The 21146-nt window shown below is 45.6% G+C and overlaps 1 protein-coding gene and 1 long non-coding RNA gene across 2 annotated transcripts in view; one reads left to right on the top strand and one right to left on the bottom strand.

Annotated features, from left to right (window-relative positions):
• Window positions 1-623: 623 nt before the first annotated feature.
• Window positions 624-10867, bottom strand: LOC108403111 (uncharacterized). The gene is made up of 3 exons (XR_001854617.3): window positions 8718-10867; window positions 5815-5912; window positions 624-2594 (listed from the first exon to the last, which is right to left on the bottom strand). It is a non-coding gene; the product is annotated as an uncharacterized lncRNA (long non-coding RNA).
• Window positions 10868-20943: 10076 nt separating this feature from the next.
• Window positions 20944-21146, top strand: part of PLG (plasminogen) — a 39227-nt gene continuing 39024 nt past the window's right edge. The window contains exon 1 of the mRNA XM_017670050.3: window positions 20944-21100. Within this exon, the coding sequence (XP_017525539.2) occupies window positions 21052-21100 (49 nt within the window). The 5' untranslated portion in view covers window positions 20944-21051. The remainder of the gene's footprint in view (window positions 21101-21146) is intronic.

Below are 21146 nucleotides of genomic sequence, written 5' to 3'. Positions count from 1 at the left end.
CCATATGGCAGAGGGGACCTCACCCTGCACTCTATTTCCCGGCTTCCCGGACATGGTCTCCCCACTCATCTCCCCATGGGCCCACTTTCTCCTCCTTTTCTGGTTCTTTGGAGTCCCTCAACTGTGTGATGTTGGAGTGCTACACTGACCCCAGCCACTTCCTTGTTTACACCCACTTTCCAGATGATTCCATCTACTTTCATGGGTTTAAACAGCATCTCCGTACTGATGTATCTGAATGTGTGTCTCCAACCCAGGTGGACCCCAGGCTCCTCTGAGACTCACTCCTGTCAATGCAATTATTGCACACCTCCTTTGGATATTGAATAAACCACACATCCCCCAAACTGAACTCCTGACTTCACCCGCATCCTTCAAAGAAAATACCAGACCAACTGAACCACCACATACCTGCTCGACCTGCAATCCCTCCCTCTTGGGGACATGGCAACCCCATTCTTCCAGTGGCTTGAGCCAGAAATTTGGAGTTAATTATAAATGTCTCTGTTTCCCTGGAAGCCTGCTTCCAATCTTTCAGCAGAATCTTCCAGTTCTACGTGCCCGACATCCAGAGGGAACCACCTCTCAACACCTGCACTCCTGCAGCTCTGGCCTCAGCTGCTGGCAATGCCCCCCGCCCCCTGCCCCGCCTCCCATCCCACTGCTGCTGCCTCTGGGTCTGTTGCAAGCTCTCCTGTCTCCCCTCGTCTCCCTTTAGTCTACTCAGCACGGCAGCAGAATGTTATTCCTCTCCCCAAATGCTCAATGCTTCCCATCTTGCACAGAGTAAAACTCAAAATTTTTTTTGATGGTCTAGAAAGCCAGGGAGGGCCTGGCCCTCTGCCCGCTCGCTGACCACCTCTCCCACACTCTCTCACCTGCCTACCGAGCTCCAGCTACTTGCCATGCTTCCAACACCCAAACATGGTCTTGCCTCGGGGACTTTGCACTGGTCTGTTCCCTCACTGCAGCACTGCCCAGGCCTGTCAGGCTCACTTCCGTCTCTGCCCGAATGTCACCTCTGCAGTCTCATAACATCCGATGCCACTCACCCTGCTTCCTTTTCTGAATAGCAAGAATCTCTACCTGGTATGTGACACATTTCCTTGCCACTCATCTGTGGGATTTTTAGCCCACTGGAGTGTACACTCCATGAGGACAGTCATTACTGCAGCCCCAGGGCCTGCAACAGTGCCTGGTATAGAATAAGCAGTCAGTATTCACGACGTAGATGTATGAGGGCTGTAAATGGTGAACGAACAGTTATCTGGAGTTCAGGGCACCTGGTAGCCACAGGCAGGTCATTTGAAACCTGACGTGCCATTTCTATTTCCTAGGCCAAGTGTAAGACCGTAACGTGCGGGCCAGACCACACATTGCAGGCACCGCACGAGTGCACACGCTGGAAGCAGGAACAGACAAAAGAAGTGTCCGCTTTACCCAGGGCAAAGGGAGAGAGTCTGATCCTTCACATGTCTGCTAAGGGTATGTGGTGGCAGAGCTTGGCAGGTCTGCTCTGCTCCAGTCCTGAAAGGTCCTCCCCACCCTCCAGGGTGCAGTGGCCAAGGACTTCCAGCAGGAAATCGGACCGTTCATTTGCTTTCTTAGAAGTTTGAAGGCACTGGGACAGCTGAGAAAATCTCTAGGACAGCTTTAAAGGATGACATCAAGCTTATGATTATTCCATTTAGGTGGTAATCATCAGTGTGGGCCAGGCACTTTATACACCTTATCTTTAATCCTCGCAACAATGCCAGGAATGTTCATGCACGTTTTCCTGATGTAGAAACTGAGAGCAAATGCTCTGGCTAAATCCTCAGTCCATGATCTCTTTCTACTGTCTTCTATGCCTCCCCCAGCTCAGTCCCATCATCAGGCCTCTGTGTTATAAAGAAGGTCCTGATTAGCTTGTTACAAACAATTTTTAGAATATACCCATCATAGACATTAGCCTTACCATGTAGTTTTATATGATAAAGAAAACCAAATTTGACTCCATTTAGATGACACATAGAAAATACTCAATTAATTCACTTATTCATTCATTCAACAAATATTCAGAACCCCTACTGTGTGCTGGCACCATGCTGGGCACTGGAAATAGAGCAGCTAACAAAACAAGAAAAATCAGCTTTCATTTAGCTTATGCTCTATTGATGAGGACAATAAGCAAAATCAATGGGCAAATACATGGTATGTCAGAAGGTGGAAAGGGCCTGGGACAGGGTAGGGAAAGAGGGTGAGGCGGGCAGAGTGGGGTGAAGGCTGGGGTCTGAAACTGAGTGGTTTCAGTTGGACTCACTGAGATGGCAGAGAGGAGGAAAACCTTGGAGGACAGAGGGCAGCGGCCACGCTGCAGCTGGGATGGGGTGCCAGGAAGAGGGGCCAGCAGCACAAAGACTGAGAGGGCAGAGCTCCTGGTGTAGTTTGCAAGGTGAGGTCCTCTGTAGGGACTTGGGATTCTCAGGATCACCGTGGCCGCTGGGTGAGAACTAGGGTGGAACTATGGGGCCAGTGAGGAGGTCACAACAACAGTCCAGATGAAGAAACAGCAGTGCCTTGGGTCAGAGGCAGGGCTGGGACAAGCAGTTATTCTGAAATAATAACACATAAGGTTAGCAAATAGGGAAGTTAGAAGACTACCCTATAAAGCAGATATTTCACTTTAAAAAAGAGCATGAGGAAGTCCATTCACCATCTCGCCTGGTATGTTTTGATCCACAGAAACTAAATTTGTGCACATCACTTCAGCACACTTCCCTATACAAGTGAGGTAGACCCATAGACAGATGTCTTACAAAGGTTATTATCAAACAGCAAAACAACAAATGGGTTTTTCAAGCATGTTGAAAACCTAGCATGAATAATGTGTACTTTCTTTTCTGGTCAAATTTTCAACAGTGAAATGTCCCTAGAAAGTCACAATAAATGGAACTATGGAAAAATATGTAAAGGCTTCTGCCAGAGTTAAACACATGCATCCATGAGGAAAGGACCTACTGTATGCTGAATGGCTCCAAAGTTCAAGGAATTTGCCTTCAAAGTTGTTTCAGACAAAGACGCCTCTGAGCTCACATTCTTTGGTACGGAGCATAATGATGCTTTGCAAGAAGTGGAAACCATTTAGGAGCAGAATCAATGCTGGGCTTCTTAGGGACAGAGAGACACTGGCGATAGCACACATGGAGCTGCTCTGGGGAAAGCCAGGCACATGCTCCCACACCATGAGCGCTGGTCCTTGTCGAACCAGACCAGCCACTGGAACAGCAAGACCTAAGGACACTGGCTATGGCACATGGCAACACCCAGCAAATATTACCCTTGAGCTGACTTCTCTTTGATTTAGTAAGTCCACGTACATCAAAAAGGCTGGAAAGCAGTGGAAAATTTAATGGTAGTGTACAGAGAGTATGGGCTTTCTGTTTTCCCAAGGTTTTTTTCCTGCTCAATAAAGTATGTAATGTATTACTATTTTTTTCCCTGTGGCCAGTCCTCTAAAATGTCTTCCTTTCTTGTAAAACATCAGGATTGGGCAGGACTTCAGCAAGCATGCCTGTCCAGAATCCTAACTATTTTCATGAAGATGTGATACCCAGAAGAGGGTGAAGTCCTTTGCCCAATATCACAAATTAAAAAAATATGTATAAAGACTATAGAAAACTAACTGAAAATGTACAGCTGATGCTTAATCGTCTGAAAACTGAACTCATTGCTTTTATGCATATTGATTGATGCTGCTACGTGCCAGGCAGCCTGCGAACTGTGGGATGGATAATGAAGAGCATGAACACTGCTCTCAAGGAGCTGACAGTCTAGTGAGGAAGACAGACCATTCAACAAGTAAATAAAATGAAGTGCAAAGATGTTCCTGTAGAGGAGGCACAGTGCACTATGGGAGCAAAACAGAGAGATTTAAATAGTGTGTGTGTTGCAGGCAGGGTGGTGCTGGCTTGGCAGGTGTAGGGAAAGCCTCACCCATTATCTGCCTTTGAAACACACCCTACTTCAGCCTCTCTCTTGCCACCCGTCCAGTCCTCTGAGCTAGGAGTCAACCTTCACTTCTCTTGCTCCTTCCCCCTCATGTCCCCTCGGTCGTGGGGCTCCGCCACCGGGTTCCTGTCCGTGTTGAGGATGTCTCCTCGCTCTGTTCCCGTCTGGTCCACCTCTCCCCCAACTCTCAGAAGAGTCACATGGTTCTCCTCCTGGGGTTCAGTCTCGCTGTTTTCAGTTCTGACCTCTGTAAATTGTTCTGCCTAAAACGCAACCCTGATCACATGAGCCGTGCCTCAGACTTCTGATGGCTCCCTGTAGGCTGACTAACGGTAAAGTCCAAGTGTATCAGCATGGCCCCAGCACGTCCAGGAGTCAGTCCAGCCTACTGTTCCTGCTTCCTCCTTGCCTCCCCGCTCATGTTCATTTCACAGGCCACCCCCGCCAAACTGCTTATACCCTCTTGGAGGACAGCATGCACTTCAATGTATCTTTGTGTGTGGACGTGGGCCCGTCTCTGCTGTCACTGACTCCCCCTCCCAAATGTGCCCTTCCCCCAGCTTCGGTTGGTGACACGTTGATGCTTATCTTCTTCAAATCAATTCAGGCATCTGCCATCAGGAAGCCTTTCTTGGCTGTCTCTCCCCCCAGCAAGCTGAGTTACAAATGCTTCTCTGTGTTCACATAATACCTGAGACACATACAAATAGTTGCATATTCCACATTAAATTATGATTATTTGTCTATGGCTCAGTCTCTCTCCCCAGCTTTTGACCTCCTGGAGGACAAGGATTGCCTCAATTCATCTCTGCATGCCTAGCCCAGTCCTGATACATAATAGGATATCAATACACGTCTGTGTAATGAAAGAATGGTCATCGCAGCTATTACACATGGGTAGTGTTCAGCCCAACAACAGAAAGTGATATTAGTATACATGGATGTAAAATAATGGGGTGTTGGTTTCCCAAAAATGTAACTTGGATTTAAGCTCCCTGAAAGTTACTGGTCTTGGCTAGACAGATAATAATAATACCTAAAGTTGTCTATATTTCCAAATACAACCACTGTTTGAATTACTAAAGAGATATAAAATTGATGTGCATACTGTTGAATATATTAAGTGCTTAAAATAATGCAGCATCAGTCCTGAGTCATAACCTAACTTGCTTCTAGAACAGTTTGAAGTAAACACACCGCTAGGAAACTGTCACCTGGGCAGGGTTCCGTGAATGATACATTGCCTGGTGATGTCACCATTCAAAATAGCAGATTACCAAGATGACATATTTATCTTCCTTTCTGGAAGGTCTGCCTTCAAGGACAGGTTTGACTGTCTTCAAAATTAATTCTGATTTTATAAACACTGCTAGGAAATTTAAGGAGGTCTTTGGAAAGAGAGGAAGTATTTAGATACAAAGCCGAGGCCAGCCAGATTTTAAAATGATTACCAAAGGGAACAAAGTAGCTATCAATAATCTACAAATTTTATAAATGAAAATGGACCGTTCTTCTCTAGCAATGTGTAATCTGAACTTCAAATTACAAACTATACAATAACTATGAAGAAAGAAATACCAGCCAATCCCTACAAATGCAAACCTATATACCACTTCTCTTGATGTAGCACAGCGAGGGAGTACAGGATTTTTACACTGTGCTCCAGGTGTTTGTTTATAATATGGGTGTGGAGGAAAACATCACATCACAACACGTTATATATTTCCATGTGAGCTCTTCTTTTCTGCCCTAGAACTTTTTCTACTTTCCTTCTCAACCTCTACTTTTAAAAGTCTATCTTGTCAAATTGTGATAAATTGTTACCTGAATGTCAAAGAACTTACTACCCAGAAGTAACTTCAGTCTTCTCTAAGTACATCCTTTATGGAACAAGTTGAATCTACTCTTTGTACTTCTGCAACCTTGAAAAAAACAAACAGGGAGGGGGCTCAGCAAAACAGTTGGATTATTCCCAAGAAGGTTCAAGCCTATTTTTAAAAACATTTTAAATGAAATATTGCTCTTAACTTTAAAAAAAAAAATGAAAGTGTATAGTTTGGTGCAGAACTCATCTAAAAATAGGAATTTGGTGAAAACAACCTTTCTGCCCATACACTAAAGCTGAGTGTTGGTGTGTTTGCATGTTAGGGAGCATTTAACCACAGGTTGTGTGTTGAGCTGCATGGCTGGAAAATGACAACATTGGCTCAAGAAAAGAAAAAGAAAAACATTTAAAAAGAAGTCTTCGGTGAAGTTCTTTCACAAAAACTAAAGTTTGAATGTTGAAACACTTTCAAGAAATTGTACATATAGTGAATAATGATTTTGTTTCATGAATGTGAACCTTCAAAATGTCTACAAAACATAATTGAGCAAAATGATCTGACCTTTTATACCTAGAATGTTTTAAAATGTTTTATGAAACCTAAATATGTATTCTCTTTTCATCATTGATTATCCTGTGCTCTGTTGAATCTAACTTTAAATTTCTGTATGTTCCCTTGCTGTTTTCTTTCTACGTGGTTGGGGATTACCTTGCGGAGGGATGGTCCTTTTGTCTTAAGGACGGGGGGAAGAAACCCAGGTAAATAAATATACATGTTGCAGTAGTGGTATGAGATGAGTGGGTGAGGAGGTATTTTCAGTATAAGTTTAGCTATAATGAACTTATTTGTTTGTTACTTTGGCTCAGCTCATTAAATAACAAAACCACATTTTATGTGATTTTGTTAGTATTTTTCTTTCAAACAAAATAGAAAAATAGCTAAGAGGCAAAAAATGATCTGTGGAGGGCTTATGGATATGCCACTGTCAGTATAATGACGGCTTAATTTTAAACTTCTATGTCTAACAAAGAATAGACCACGATGATCCACAAAGGTGCCTTTCTAGCTTAGTTAGTCCTACATCTGTGGATCGACAATCCTTCAGAAATTAAGATACCACTTAATAATAATGTAATTGGCCACAGAACCATCATCAAAAGCTATTATAAAAGTATCTCCTAGATTCAACTAATCATTTTCACAACCTGGCAAACAAATAAAAATTAAAACTGTTAGGCAATAACTAGTTCACCCAGGTAAATGCTGGGAATAATAAACTTTTAAGAAGTCTAGGTTCCTAAGAACAAATTAAGGTAGTTTCAACATCTGATATTGAGCCCTCTCTCTGACCAGAAAAAACATTTGGTGTTGCAAGGGGAAGTGATTTCATTAAAGATGTAAAAAGAATTTAAAATATCCTGTCATTTGCTCTGTAGCATTTATGTGATAGAAATACTGATACAAATGTTCACCTTTCTCCTGGATATTCACACCCTGACATAGTTATAAGTAGTCTTCGATCCATAGGCCCATACAAGGTAAGACATGGTTTGAACATAGAGCAGCAAAATAAAATTCTCCTTTTGCTCGGGGCAATGCACTTGTGAGAAACCTGATGGCTTACATATAATTTTACTGGTGGCTCAAACTCATATTTAAGGTCACAGAAAGTTCTGATATTCAAAACATACTGATAGTTACATTGACCTAAACAGGCATTGACCCAAACATTGAAAGTGTGTAAATAGCTCCTCAGTGGCATTTTCAATATACCTACAGAGAATTTGTGGCCCTCAATTTTCTTATTGAAGTGAGTAAGGCCAACTTATTGATGATTGTATTTTAAAGTCTCTTCTCACTTTTGCCAAAACCTTCCCTATAATAAAACAGGGAAAAAGAAAATGTGCAAAATGGAGGTGGTTAAAAATAAATCTGCAAAGAAACAGGAGCCTGTACGGAGCACACATTGAAAGAATGTCCTAATAGAATGACTGTCAAAAAGCCACATGGAAAAGCAGTCCATGTGAAGATAAAGACGCCCATGATACTCAGACACGGAACCAGCATGAGGGATGGCTCAAGGGACTCTGATAAGAGAAGGCTAGAGCAAGGGTTTTCCAGGGGACTGGGAGCAAAACATGCCAGACAGATTGGATGGGCATACAGTTAAGTTATGATAGTGCTGTGGGGACTCAGGGACGAGAGAGACGAGGGCCCAGGGACTGTGGAGGAGATTAGAGAGGGTTTCATTGTTTGTTTTTTAAGAATTACATTAAAATGATGATAGGTTCACAGTTGTTAATTTCAGGTTGAGGGAAGTTGGTAAATTGCTTCGGTATTTGTTCCACCTGTACTTTTCCATACAAGTGATATCTTAAATTAACATAAAATAATGAACTATATAATCAGTTACAAGTGGAACTTCAGGACAGTTACAAGCCCGGCTTCAGGACAGTTTCCACACAGCACAGCTAAACTATTAGTTTACAATGAATGGCCTTTTCAACAATGATTGCTCATAGAATGGAAATAGGGCATCCTGATTAAGGGATGCATTACAGCAGACCCACGGGCCTCTGTCTCAGTTCTCTAGACCACAGCTGGAGGGAAGTCATCTCTAAAGTGTCACATCTTCAGCGATGTAGATAACAGACCTGGGATAACCCACAGCACTGGGTGACATTGGTCTGGGAAGGAACCACTGGGGCAGAAGGGGCTGCTGCACATGTCTGAAGGACTGCTATCTAACAAGGGAGTGATCCTTATCACTGGAAACACGTGTGGATCACCTTCTATAAGCAGCATGCTGGAGTTGCATTCAATTCCCACTTTCTTAAGTGCAGCTTAGTATGCTTGTTTTCTCCTTTTGAAAGGAAGGCCAACAAAAACAAAACCAGTTACCTGCTCAAAAGAGCCATTTCCCAGGTATGACACCCAAGGAATGCGGATTCAGTCCTCTGCGGTGATCAGCCCTTCCACAGATGTTTGCTGACAAGGACAACCTCATTTGTGAAAGTATACCTTGTTCCTTTCACTTTTACTGTGTGTTTATGTAACCATAAAAAACATGCAGTGTTCTTGTGCTTGTTGTTTATTTCAGAGATCTACACAATCCACTTTGTAAAGTTAAATACAGTTTTGGAGATGGGCAGTAAAAGTTAGAGCACAATGTATAATATACCTTTTTCTCAAAATGATATCTACCAATCTCTACATACACATGCACATTATATGGGTCAGATGAACAGATGGAATAGAACTTTCAGAAATTGAAATGTTTTCTGATTATTAAGCATATCAGCTTATTAATGTTACTCTACTTATATACTAATCTATTGAAGCTTAAACTTCAGAATAGGGGGGGATAAATGTTAAAACTGTTCAAAGTAAAAGGGTCTCTCTTTATTTCTTCTGTAAATAAGAGAGAGATTTAAAGAGAAAAATAGGAGTTCCTCCACTCCTATATAACTATGAAGTAACCAGCTCAGTTTTGAAAACCAGTGAAAAAGATGATCTCATCTGTAGTTCTTCATAAAACGAAGAGAAAGAGCATATGAAAATCCATATTCAAGAGCATGTAAATCCGTTGCTACCTGGGATCCACATGTCCTATGTGGTAAGCTACCACTTTTAAATCAGATTCAGTAAAAATCGTTTTGCATAGCTTTCTAGGAACACATGTACCACCCCAAACAAGGTAAAGCTGCAGAAGGAGGATCACAGAGCCACACTGGGCACGTAAGGAGGCAGAACCAACCACACGGGCTTTTCCGGTGTTTGCATTTCTCTGGTCAAAAATACGGGCACCATCTCTCCCTAACCCAGCCAGTCACAGTCTCTGCACACGATTTCCTCAGGAAGGTGGTCAAGACGGGAATGGCACACAGGTGCCGTCCTCCAAAACATCTCTGCGCGCCAGTGGCCACCGGCAGGGAGCATCACGGCTCTGCATCAACACACAGGGGAAGTGGAAACGCCACTTCTTTTACGCAGATCGTGCACTGGAGCAGGCCTTCTGTGGTCACACCCTGGGCTAGCTGTCGGACTGGCTGGCCTTCCCCGGAGGACTTGGCGGCTGCGTCCCAGGCCATCGCGGCCCTGCTGCAGCCCGCCCCGAGGACCGCCTCGCCGCCCCGGTGGTGACCTGGCCGCGTGGGGACAGGGGCGGCCCCCCGGGCCTCCAGCGCCCCGCGGGCTGCTAGCGTCCCCAGCAACCTGCCACGCTCCCGCAGCCGCACCCAAACCTGCTTGTACGCCCCTCCGTCCCGGAGACTGCGGCCCCAGAAGGGAATGAACCCCTCTGTGGTGACGTCAGCGAGAATCATACCTGCGGCGTCGGTGCGGCCGGGAGGCTCCTCCTTGGGAGGCGCGGCAGACAAGGGTGGGCTCTGCCGCCCCCTGCCGGCGCTCGTCGGTGTGCGCCTCTGAGGAGCGCGCTGCGAGTGTCCGGGAAGTGGAGCACTTCACAGGCACCGTTGAAAATGAAGACTGGCGTCGGTGGATTGGAGTCAGGTCTTAAATGCGTCAGAGCTGTTGCCTCCGGGCGCTGGGATCGCCCAAGGGAAGGTAGTTCCAGTGCAGCTCTGGAAACTTCAAGCTCTTGCGGGAAGCCAACTTTCCACATTAAACATGTAACACAATCTACTTTATCTACATCTCTCCAAAGGAGCAAGCCTCTGCAAAATGAAGCTTTTATAAAGAGGTTTTTTATTTAGGAGAGGAAAATGTTGGATGTGCCGATTCCTTGTCTACTAGCTGTTGGCTGCTTTGAAAGCTGATGCCCTTAAAGGCATTTAGGGATATGAATAATCAATGAGGAAAGAGACCAAAAAAGGAATGTTTTAATCAATTGCACAGGGTTTTACTTGAGCACCACCACACCGTCTGCAGGTTTGCGAATATAAAGTGGAAATAAAATGTGCAGTGTGCCTCCTCCAGGAGTTTAACTTCTGCTTAGTTTCATTCTAAAACCAGAAAGCAAATAGAATCTGCACGATTAAGTGGAAAGCTCAATACGAGAAATGGAAATGTGCAAACCCAGGCAGAGGGTCCCTGGGCATCCCTGCCCGGGCTGGTCCCTGCAGCACACTTTAGCCTGTGGACTTGGGTTTGGAGTCTGCTCTCTACCAGCCCTTGACTTTGCTCCTTGCTAAGGGCCTCCTGTGATCGCAGAGTTCTGCAAACGCAGGAAGTGCTCCACCAGTGCTTATTCTGGGTGCCGCAGCTGCTGCTGATGGCAATGACCGGAAGCTGACAGGCTTCTGCAGCAGCGGGCACAGGGCTGAAGGGCCTGGCTCTGGCATCTGGTGCCCCTCCAATCCCTGACCCACACAGCCCCACTGGCTGTGTGACACTGGTCCCACTACTGAACCTCTCCTCCTTTCTTTATCAGTAAAAGGCAAACAATAATAACAGTACCTCCCTCTTAGGCTCAGGATGAAAGTAAATGAAAGAATGTGTTGAAGGGGCTTTGGACAAAGCCTGGTGTGTGGCCAGCACTCAGGCCGGTGCGGCTATTGTTGCTGGTGCTATACGTAGGTCCTTCTTCCCAGAAGTAAATTGCATTGCAGCAGTTAAAAGCAGTCACTTGAAGCCCAGGTAATTGGGTGGAAACCTGGCTCTGCCAATTTCCATTGGCATAACTTGGGGCAAGTGAGTTTCAATTTCCTGACCTATAAAGTGGTGTAATAATAATAGAGAAAACTCTGGTCATTATTTCATGATGTGGGGTTTTACTATACTTAATTCATAGCGTTGTTTGTGCCTGGCACTGAGTGGATAAGCCTACAATAAATAGTACCGAGTAGTAAGGTATCTTTTTTTAAAAAGGCTAGATATAGATTAGCCACCAGTCCTTAAATTTCCTCTGAAGTAAGAATATGCTTTTGCCTTTTTCACCTTTCCACTTACCTGCTTAGCAGACCAGTAATTCTTCGTGAACTGCCAGTGCCCAAACTCTGCCATATAAAGGTTGGTGACCGTCTGCAGCCTTTTCATTTAGTCTGAGTGGTTCTCATGCATCAGTTTCAGGGCAAGGGCCCTGAGGACTTGGTGGTGATCACTGTTGGGTATGGCCTCGGTCAGTAGAAAGGCTTTTAGAGGAAGTGCAATAATGCTTTAGTTCTTGTAGTTATTCAGATACCTGAACTTGGTTTTGTGAAGTAGGTCAAATAAAACTGAACGATGATTGCAATAACCTGTTACTCCTTGGGTAACAGGAAAGGATTCTGGAAGGAATTGGGTTGGCGAACCCCCGGCAGGAGGCTTAGCAGTAAGCTATTGGTTAGCTATCCCTTCTCTATATATCCTTCAAGACAATATCCATACAACTTTTTGAATTGGAATGTCAACTTAATGCATTTCTTTTTCCCTCTGGCATTCTGAAAGGACTCAGGAAACCAGGTTAGAATGATTCAGAAAGGGGCTTTTAAAAATCTAGGCAAGTGTTTTCTGTTGCCATGCTCTAAGACTAAGCACCCAAGAAACTATTCCTTTATGAAAGTCAAATGCCCCAGAAAAGGATTTCCTTTTCTCCACAAAGGACAGCCTTTTCTTTTCCGAGGAGCCTGGGGCCCCCAAGTGTATAGCATACTCTGCCTTCAGTCCAGTTCGCCTCCTGCACCCCGCCTGCCAAGGTTATTTTTCCTTCTCATGCTCCTGCCCCAAAGTGCCCCACACACTTCTGAGCACACCAGGCATTGCAAAGTCTGTTACCCTCAAGGGCCAGGCAGGTAAAATGAATTCTGATGAGCTAGCCAAATATAATTTTTTAAAACAGTCATTGGCAAACTAAATCATTGCCATCCCTGCCAGCCACACAAAGCCAAGGTCACGGTCCCTCTCTCCTCTGAGCTCCCTGACCCAGATTTGGCCAGAGCAGCTCAGGCACCGGTGGTGCTTCCAGCAGGGATGAAGCCAAGCAGTTGGCCTGCCCGCTGGGCTAGGGCACCATGCAGACATGATCAAACCAGGCCACCGAGCGTCCTCCTGAGAAGCTGGAGGGCCACCAGGCTCTGGAGTCCAGACCACACCTCCAGGCGGCCGGCCCTCACGTTCCTCCTGGTGCCTCGAGTCCTCTCCTGGACTGGTCCACAACTCCTCTACCTCCACCCGCCCCCGACCTCAGCCTGTCCACTTCAGGCTCTGAAGATGAACACACCTTCTACTCTGGGGGATGATGCCACCAGTTTCCTGCCTTGGGGACAGCAAAGCCCCTGTGTCTATGTCACAATTCTCATCTCTGGCATGTGGCTCTCCTCCTCCTTCTGGCCTGGCACTGGAACCCACAGTCTCAGCTTTTCCTGGTTCGCCTGCTCCCACCAGCGCTGCTCTGAGGCTCACCCCACTGCCCCTGCCCCTTTCTCCCTGCTGCTGCACAGCCACACTGCTTGGAAGAGCAGTTGTCTGCATGTGTTGTTCCCTTTTATTTCCACTGTCTCCTTGGTGTGGCCTGGCTTCTCCCCCACCACTCTGCTGACCCCTGTTGCTAGATTCAATGAACATTTTTCAGTCCTTAACCTTATCAAGGGACACTTTGGTTGAACAGGAGTAGGAGCTTGGGCAGAGCTGATGAACTGGCTGTTCTATAGCTGGGGCCTGATTGCTGTCTGAAGGAGAGGACCACCCCCTCCCTCTTTCCCTCGCCTGACTGGGCTGGAGACAGAGGAGTTGTCTCAGGAGAAAGTTCGGGGATGCTGACCCTGTAATGCCTAGTGAAGCTCAGGGGTAGAAAGGGGTGACTCTGGCTAGGGGAAACCACTCGTGATCCCTGACACAGGATGCACTACCAGGGAAAAAGGACCTTCCCCCACAGGTCTACCCAAACACCATGACACGGGGTTGGAAGACTACAGGTTGGAGCCAGGATAAGGGTCTAAGCTGGAAATCCTTTCCAAACTGACCACACATTTCTGACAATTAGAAACTGCAACTCCCCAGACTCCTAAGCAAGTTTTATGTTGTACCAGATGGAACATAATGTTGTTGGGGCTCATCTCAATTAGCAAAAGCCTCCTTTTCTGGGTACAACAGAATAAATACCTCAGAATAAAGAAACAAGCCTCTCTACCTAGGACAGACATGTGATACTGGGGTGTTTTGACACTAGTAGTGGGTCATGGGGGAGGAGGGCAAATCTCTGCTTGACCTTCAGTGGAAGCAGATGTCTTGAAGCTATTTGGCAAACTCCAAGGACATGATCTGTGCCAAGGTGGGAAATGGAGGTTTCAGGGGAGTACTTCTGATAAGCTGTAGGAAAGGAACACAAGTGAACTGATCCAGATTTACACTGAAACCAATGAAGCTTAGGCTGTGGACGCCTTACTCCCATGGGCCCCGTGGCAGATAGCATTTCCCAAGATGGTGGCAAAGGGACCGCCCATCACAAGTGCTCATCTTACACTGTGAGGTCAACACGCCTCCTGCTGAAAAGCGTCTCTGTGTGTTCTCCCCTTGAGCCTGGGCGACCTGTGCCCATGGCTGGGGTGTTGCATGTGACTTTCTAGGCTAGGTCATAACAGAGATAAGACTTCTGCCTCATTCTCTTGGAAGCTCGCTGCCACTCTGCCAGGAAGCCCAGGAAACATGCAGACACTCCGGGTGTTCTGGCCCACAGTACCAGCTGGGGTCCCAGTGACAGGAGGAAGGCTTTGAGATGATTCCAGCCCTCACAACCTTCTGTCAGCAACCTCAGAGGGAACCCATGTGCAAGAACCACCTGGCTGCGCCAGCCTCCAGAACTGTGAGAGATGATAAAATAATTGTTCTTATTTTAAGTCACCATGCTTTGAGGTGATGATTCATTCCACAGCAATAGACACATTCAACAGACCCCTCTGAAGCTCTGGAAGGGCCCTAGCCGTGTATTCATGTGATCAAATGCTTCTGCAAAATTTGTAAAAGAAAGATATTTTAGCCACATGGTTAAAATCTCTGTCTCTTTCCACCTGACTCCCCTGTCTATCTCTTCACATTAAGTGGTGGTGGAGTAGCCGTGGACATTTTTGGGATTCAGCTAAAGGCAAATTGAGTTGGGGTTCATTTAGTTTGACTTCACTGGGTGTATTCATGTGGTATGGAGTCACTTCTCTGTAAGTTACTGCTGGCTCTCCCAGTGTAAAATGGCTTCCAGAATATTCCTATCATTCACTGTGATGACTTACCTGTGATATGACAGGGATGTGCAGGACCACAAATTGTATCATGATAATGGGCTGTGATGTTGGATTTGAAATGTACAAAGCCAGAAGAGACTCCGTGGGAATTATTCCAAATCCTACAGCTCTTAGATAAAAATAGTTTGATGTAAGTTTTCGTAAATTTGACAACAATCCTAAAAATTTATCTTTCATTTTCAGTAATGACGTATGAAACTGAGAGAAACATTTACAACCTATCAATCATTCAATGAAAGAGAAAGAATGAATTCTTGTTCTGTTCACTCATAGAACACAGTGTTTTAAAATCTTTGTTAAATGAAGACTTAAAGAATGCACCACCCAAAATATTGGGGAAAGACTGTTACAGAGGTGGGCCATAGTTTAATACAAATATGTTCTTCATAGTTTAATACAAATATGTTCTTTTCCTGGGTTTTGAATATTGTATACATAGACTGTGTGGGGAGCCTGGGCTATTGAGGCTGGTTTAGTAAGGCTGCAACCTCATTTGTTCTCACCCGCTTGGACATCCAGGTGCGGTGCATTTCACTTAAATTCTCGAAAGTATTTGAAACTGTTGCCCACTTGCACCTTGAGAGTTCTCACTCCCCTTGGCTTCTCTGAGCCCCTCCTGACAGTGCCCTCTCCAGCTAACTGTTCCCCATCAGCCTAGAAGACTTGTCTTCTTCCAGGAACTTGAGTTGCTCAGAGTTCCACCTAGGCTCACTTTTCTCTCCCAGGGTGATCTCATCCACTCTCCTTGTTTCAATACCATGTACCTGTTGGCAACTGTGATTCTCTTCCAGCCCACACCTCTTTCTTGGGATTGAGAGCAGCAATCAGTAAACTTTTCTGCAAAGGGGAAGATACAAAGATTTCATAGGCTTGCTAGCCCACCCACCACCTCTGTTACATGTGCTCAACTGGGCTGTTGTCATGTAAATGCAGCCAAAGCCAGCAGTCAACCACTGGCGAGGCTGTGTGTGGGTATAACTTTATTTACAAAAACAGGAGGTTACCCCGTGGGCTATACTTCACCTGCTCTAGACCCAAGTAGCCAATTGACTTCGGAAAATTTCCACTTGGACTTTACACAGTTCCTAAGCACAACATGTCTCCAAACAAGCACATCTCATCCCCTCCTCTGTGTTCCTTCGCCTTGAACGATGCCGCTATCTGCCAGATGTCCAAGGTGAGAATTCGGGCACCAGCCCTGATTTCATTTCCCAAATTCAGTCGGTTAGAAAATCCTTCAGTTTTGCATTCTAACCATCTGCCCGATCCAATCCCTTTTCTCTTTCTCTGCATCTTCTTTCAGACCCCTCTGTCTCTCACCTGCTTTCTCCCTGCTGCTTATGATCCCTCACCGCACTGCAGAAGGGTGGGGCCACGCCTCCACTTTGAAACCTTTCAATGGTCCCTGCTGGTCTCTGGTCCAAGAGCCCTTGATGATGTACAGGCGACTGGCAGGATTGGCTTCCAAAGATTTTGCACCATTTCCCCAGTTGCACCTCAATCACTTTTAGCTGCCTGGACCTCTTGCCTCTGGGACTTCGCATGTTCATTCCTCTGCTGGAACATGCTTCTCCTCACTGCTGATATCTTCTACTTGTCTTCTAGGTCTCGACTCAGCTGCCCCTTCCTCTGGGAAGTGTGTCTTCACTTCCCGAGGCTGAGTGAGCTGTTACTCCGCACGCTCCAGGGCAAACTGGATGTCAGCTGTCAGAACACTGGCCACTTGACTTCACAGTCCAACTTACGGGCACGCACCATCCTCCCCCTGTTAGGGCGCAGACCCCAGAGGGTGGGTATGAGGGCTTCTTGCCTCCTGTTTGCTCAGGCCACCCACAGAACAGCACCCAACACCCTGCAGGCCCTGAAATGGCTCCTCCACCAGGAGGGTTGCTTGTAGCAACACTTACCTCCCTGGAGACTCCGGGCCTTGTCCCAGCCTCATGCTGCACTCCGGGACCTTTGGACACCTCCTCTGGACTCTGGGGCTGCTCTTGGGGTCCAGTGGGGTCCAGTGATGAAGGGGGCAGTGCCTCTGCCTGCCTGGTGTTTTACCTGTGTGCAGACATGGTGGGGATGTCCCTGGAGCAGCCGGGAGGCTGGAGCAGACCCGGCCTCCTTCAGTCTCTGGATTGCAGGCCCGCATGCACCAGTTGCTGCCCGGGTGGCATCAATCAGGCCTCAATAACTGCCTGCTCTGGGAGGGGGTGGAGGCAGTAGACGGGCCTCTCCATCCCTCTCACACTTCCCTGTACTCATGGAAATCAGTCAAACGCTGGGTTCTGCTCCCTAGTTAAAAAATTTTAAAAGCTTAGACTCTTAGACAATTTTCTGTGCTTTGGTAGTTCTCTTTAATATTATAGGAACATTTACATCATCCTCTTAAATATATGCATATATACCCAAACATACTCACATATGTTCCAATATATATGCACACACAAATACACACACACAAATGCTATACACACTTGTATGTATGTATGTACATGCAAACAAAAGCATATATGCAAACAAGCGCACATACAAATATACACACATATATGCAAATATATCCATATAGAGACATATATTTTTACTTTTTATCTTGAAATAATTATAAACACACAAGAAGATACAAAAAAAATATTGAGATATCCAGTGTACCCCTCACCCGGCCACCCAGCCTCCCCCAGGGGTAACATCTTACAGAATTATAGTCCATCACCAACACTAAGAGAGGGTCATTGGCACAACGTAATGAACGAGGCCACAGACCTTGCTCAGATTGCACCAGATGCGCTAATTTTTTTCTTAAAAGATTTTAACAGTTCCTACATATCTTGTCTCTCCCAAATACTGTGAAAAAAGACTTTTGTCTTAATTAGCTAAGAGAATAATCAATTTTAGAGATGGAAAGGATGATTTGGTTTCTCCGTTTTATCCACAGAGAGTGGTTCTTGGGTGTCCTCCTGCTGACTCCATGCAGGCTGGTAAATTATCTGGGAGTTTCTGTCTTCTCGGCTAGTATTTTTCTTACGCATGTAACAAGTTTAATAAGGACATGCCCAATGAGGACTAACTTTTTTCACAAATAAATAAACATCTCAATTCCCACAAGCACAATTCAGTTAAGAAAACACCGCCTTTCTGAGTACTGAATTAGTCACCCAGGTCTTAGGAAGTCTCCTGGGCTGGTTACATTTTAACCCCTGTGCTGAGGGAATGGCCCTGCTATCTCCTTACCGAAGCTGAGGGCTGATAAGCGTCTCATTGCTGCTCTCAGAGATTGAGGAATAAGGGCTCACAAACTTCAGACAAAGGTAGAATGAAGAAATGAAAGCCACCATCAGATTACTGAGAACATGCTTCCTAGGTGGCATGTCCTGACAAACTGGCACAAAAATGTAATTTGCAAACCCGCATCAAGGGCAAAGATGACCTGGCTAAGAACGCTCACAACAATGAAGGCACACTTTGTTTGAGCCGTAAACATTAATGTTTTGCTGTTTTTGTTTTGGAGTGGCATAGTTTTATTGGGCTATACAGAGATGTTGTGGTGAAGAAATGAGCTATCTAGAGTGACAGCTCCCAGATGGCAGCGCCTGGGCTGGAGGCCCTCTGATGGAGCTGGGGGACAGTGGAAAGGTCCGGGGGGAAGGGTGACAGGTGCAAATGTCAAGGTGCAAAAGGCCACAACTCAAGGTCTGCACAGTGAGAAAGCACATCACCTGAGAGGCTGTGACTGGCTATAGCTTCCACTTCTAGCAAGGTGGGCTCACATGAGATGCAAGGGAGACTCCACCTTACTCTCCCGGTGGGGCTGCCATTGCCTGGTATTCATGACTTTCCCTGGAAGGTACCTGTTAGGAATTGGCCACTTTAATACTGGGAGAGTAGGAGATGGCTAATTTGTCCCTTCCTCAGGGAACCTGGGTGGATCTTGGTTGCAGGGCCCTTGCTGGGCAGAGCTCAGGAACTTAGACCCATTTCCTCCTTATGCGGCTGTCTTGGGCCTGGCTCCAGTGGGCAGCAGTCTATGCAAATCTTCAGTTGCACAAGTTTTGTGGAGCTCCTGTAGATGGAGACTGGGGGAGGGTGGAGCCTGGGAATATACCTTTCATATGACCCTAAAAGAGTCTAACACAAGCAGGTGGTCAATAAATATTTAAGGAATTGAACGCAGTAAGACTACACATCTCAGGATTCGTTCAACCCGCTGATAGAATACAGAGATGAACTCTATGCCTTTCCTCAGTGTTGGCTGTTCTTTCAAGTAGAAAATGACTTTATTTGAATTAATCGTCTTTATGGTCTGGAGCAACATCTCTGCCACACATCCCCCTGCAAGCTCCAGTGTGGGATTCCCCCCACTGCCCTCCCCCGTGCCCGTGGTGCCTCTGCCCTCCTGTGGCGCTGCTGTGTTTTGAAGGCGGTGAAGGATGTACAGTCAGAAAGCCATGGGAGGGCAACCTGATTTACCAAAAAACATTTGTGGAATCACATGCATTCTGGAAGCTTCCAGGAGGAAAAGGAGCAAAAGGCATACCGCCATCACCCCAAATAAAAAAAATAAAACAGGGAAAGGAAAATTATGTGGATATAGACTTTCTGATAACGTCATTCCTGAGGTGTCTTATCCATGAGGCAGTCCGAAAATATTTCAGATGGAAATAAGTGGATACTGGAAACATGTATTAGTAGAGTCTGCTTTTTCCCTAAAGTACTTTCTCAAACACACCAATGTTATCCCCCTTAAAGGATGTTTCAGGTACTTTAATAAAAGAAAGTGCCCAGGTCTGATTTCTCATCCAGCTTCCACCCTGCGCCCCTTTAACAAACCAGCAGAAGAGAATAAAGGGGAGGGTTTGAGGACAGAGGAAAGCCAGGGTAGACTAGAAAATCAGGAAACATGGTGAGGCCGTCTTTACCCCTCCCAGTAGTGCCATCCTCTTGTTCTGGAGAATTCTGCACAGCACTTCAATGCCAGGGAATTCTGCGGGAAGTTCCATCCAAGACAATTTGGTGCCCACCTCTTGTTCATTAATTTATAGAAAGGAATTGCATAACCTGGAGAGAGGAATGTTTCTTGTTCTTATTTCACATTTAAAATAGAGTTGGTCGAACGATCCCTGGATATTTTTGAACACTGGAGTGGAGGTTTCAAAGCAGGGACTAAGTGGTCATTCTAGCCTTAAGCCAGGGAAAAGTACAGAATCAACAATGAAAATCAAGACCAACTCTTTAACCATAAGTTTATTGCTCTTGCTTTATGAGAATATAATGCACTGTGGGTGAGGAGGGAATATAATGCACCGTAAATTCACTGGGGAACAAGAGCCGTATTATTTTATGACATATTTATTATCATGGAAACCAGGTGAGTGTGCTAGGCACAAAGGACTTTTGATAATAATGAAATATTTTAACTTATGTAGCAATTTCTACACTGTTTGGTAGGATGTGTGGATGTTAATGACAAGACCTAGCTTACGTTTAATCAAAGGCCTAAATATTTTGTCTATTAGACTTGCCCTTTGTTAGCTAAGTAACCTTGAAAAAGTTAAACTTCCTTAGCCTGTGTCCCCCTATATAAGGTGAGGGTGATAAAATTACTGCTTGTTTTGAAGGTTGAATGAAACTATACATGTGTACCACTTAGAGTATCTGGTGCAGAAAAGTCCTCAGTCAATGTTAGCTACCATTGTGGTGGTGTTGTTGTTTTAAACTCAAAAGAAAGGGAAGGGAAGAAGATGTAAGGACACGAGACAAAATGAGAAAGCTGATGGAGGGGTAAGGAGAGGAACAGGGAGAAAAGAAGGCTCCTGGGGCAGGTGGGGGGGGGCGGGACCACGCTCACCTCTTCCCAGCATCTATTGCAGACAGACTGTGCTCGCAAACATTTTGTAAGATCCTCCCGTCAGGGTAATGTTTGAACCCTTGGGAGCCCAGTGGCAGTGGGCCCCCAGGAGAATCATTAACTCCATGTGACTGTCTTGTTTGTGGACCTACTTCCTCTCATGTAAGTCAGCGACCTCTTGGGATTGGGACACACTGTTTTCAGGATCCTGACAGCCAGTCCCATAATGGATCATAAGGAAGTGGTCTTTCTACTTCTTCTGTTTCTGAAATCAGGTAAGACGTAAAGATTTTTTTCACTTGATCAGTGTTTTTTCCCTTG

The sequence above is a fragment of the Manis javanica genome, chromosome 13 (genome assembly GCF_040802235.1).
Source record: "Manis javanica isolate MJ-LG chromosome 13, MJ_LKY, whole genome shotgun sequence".
NCBI lineage: Eukaryota > Metazoa > Chordata > Mammalia > Pholidota > Manidae > Manis > Manis javanica.
This window is presented reverse-complemented; position numbering and strand designations above follow the sequence as displayed.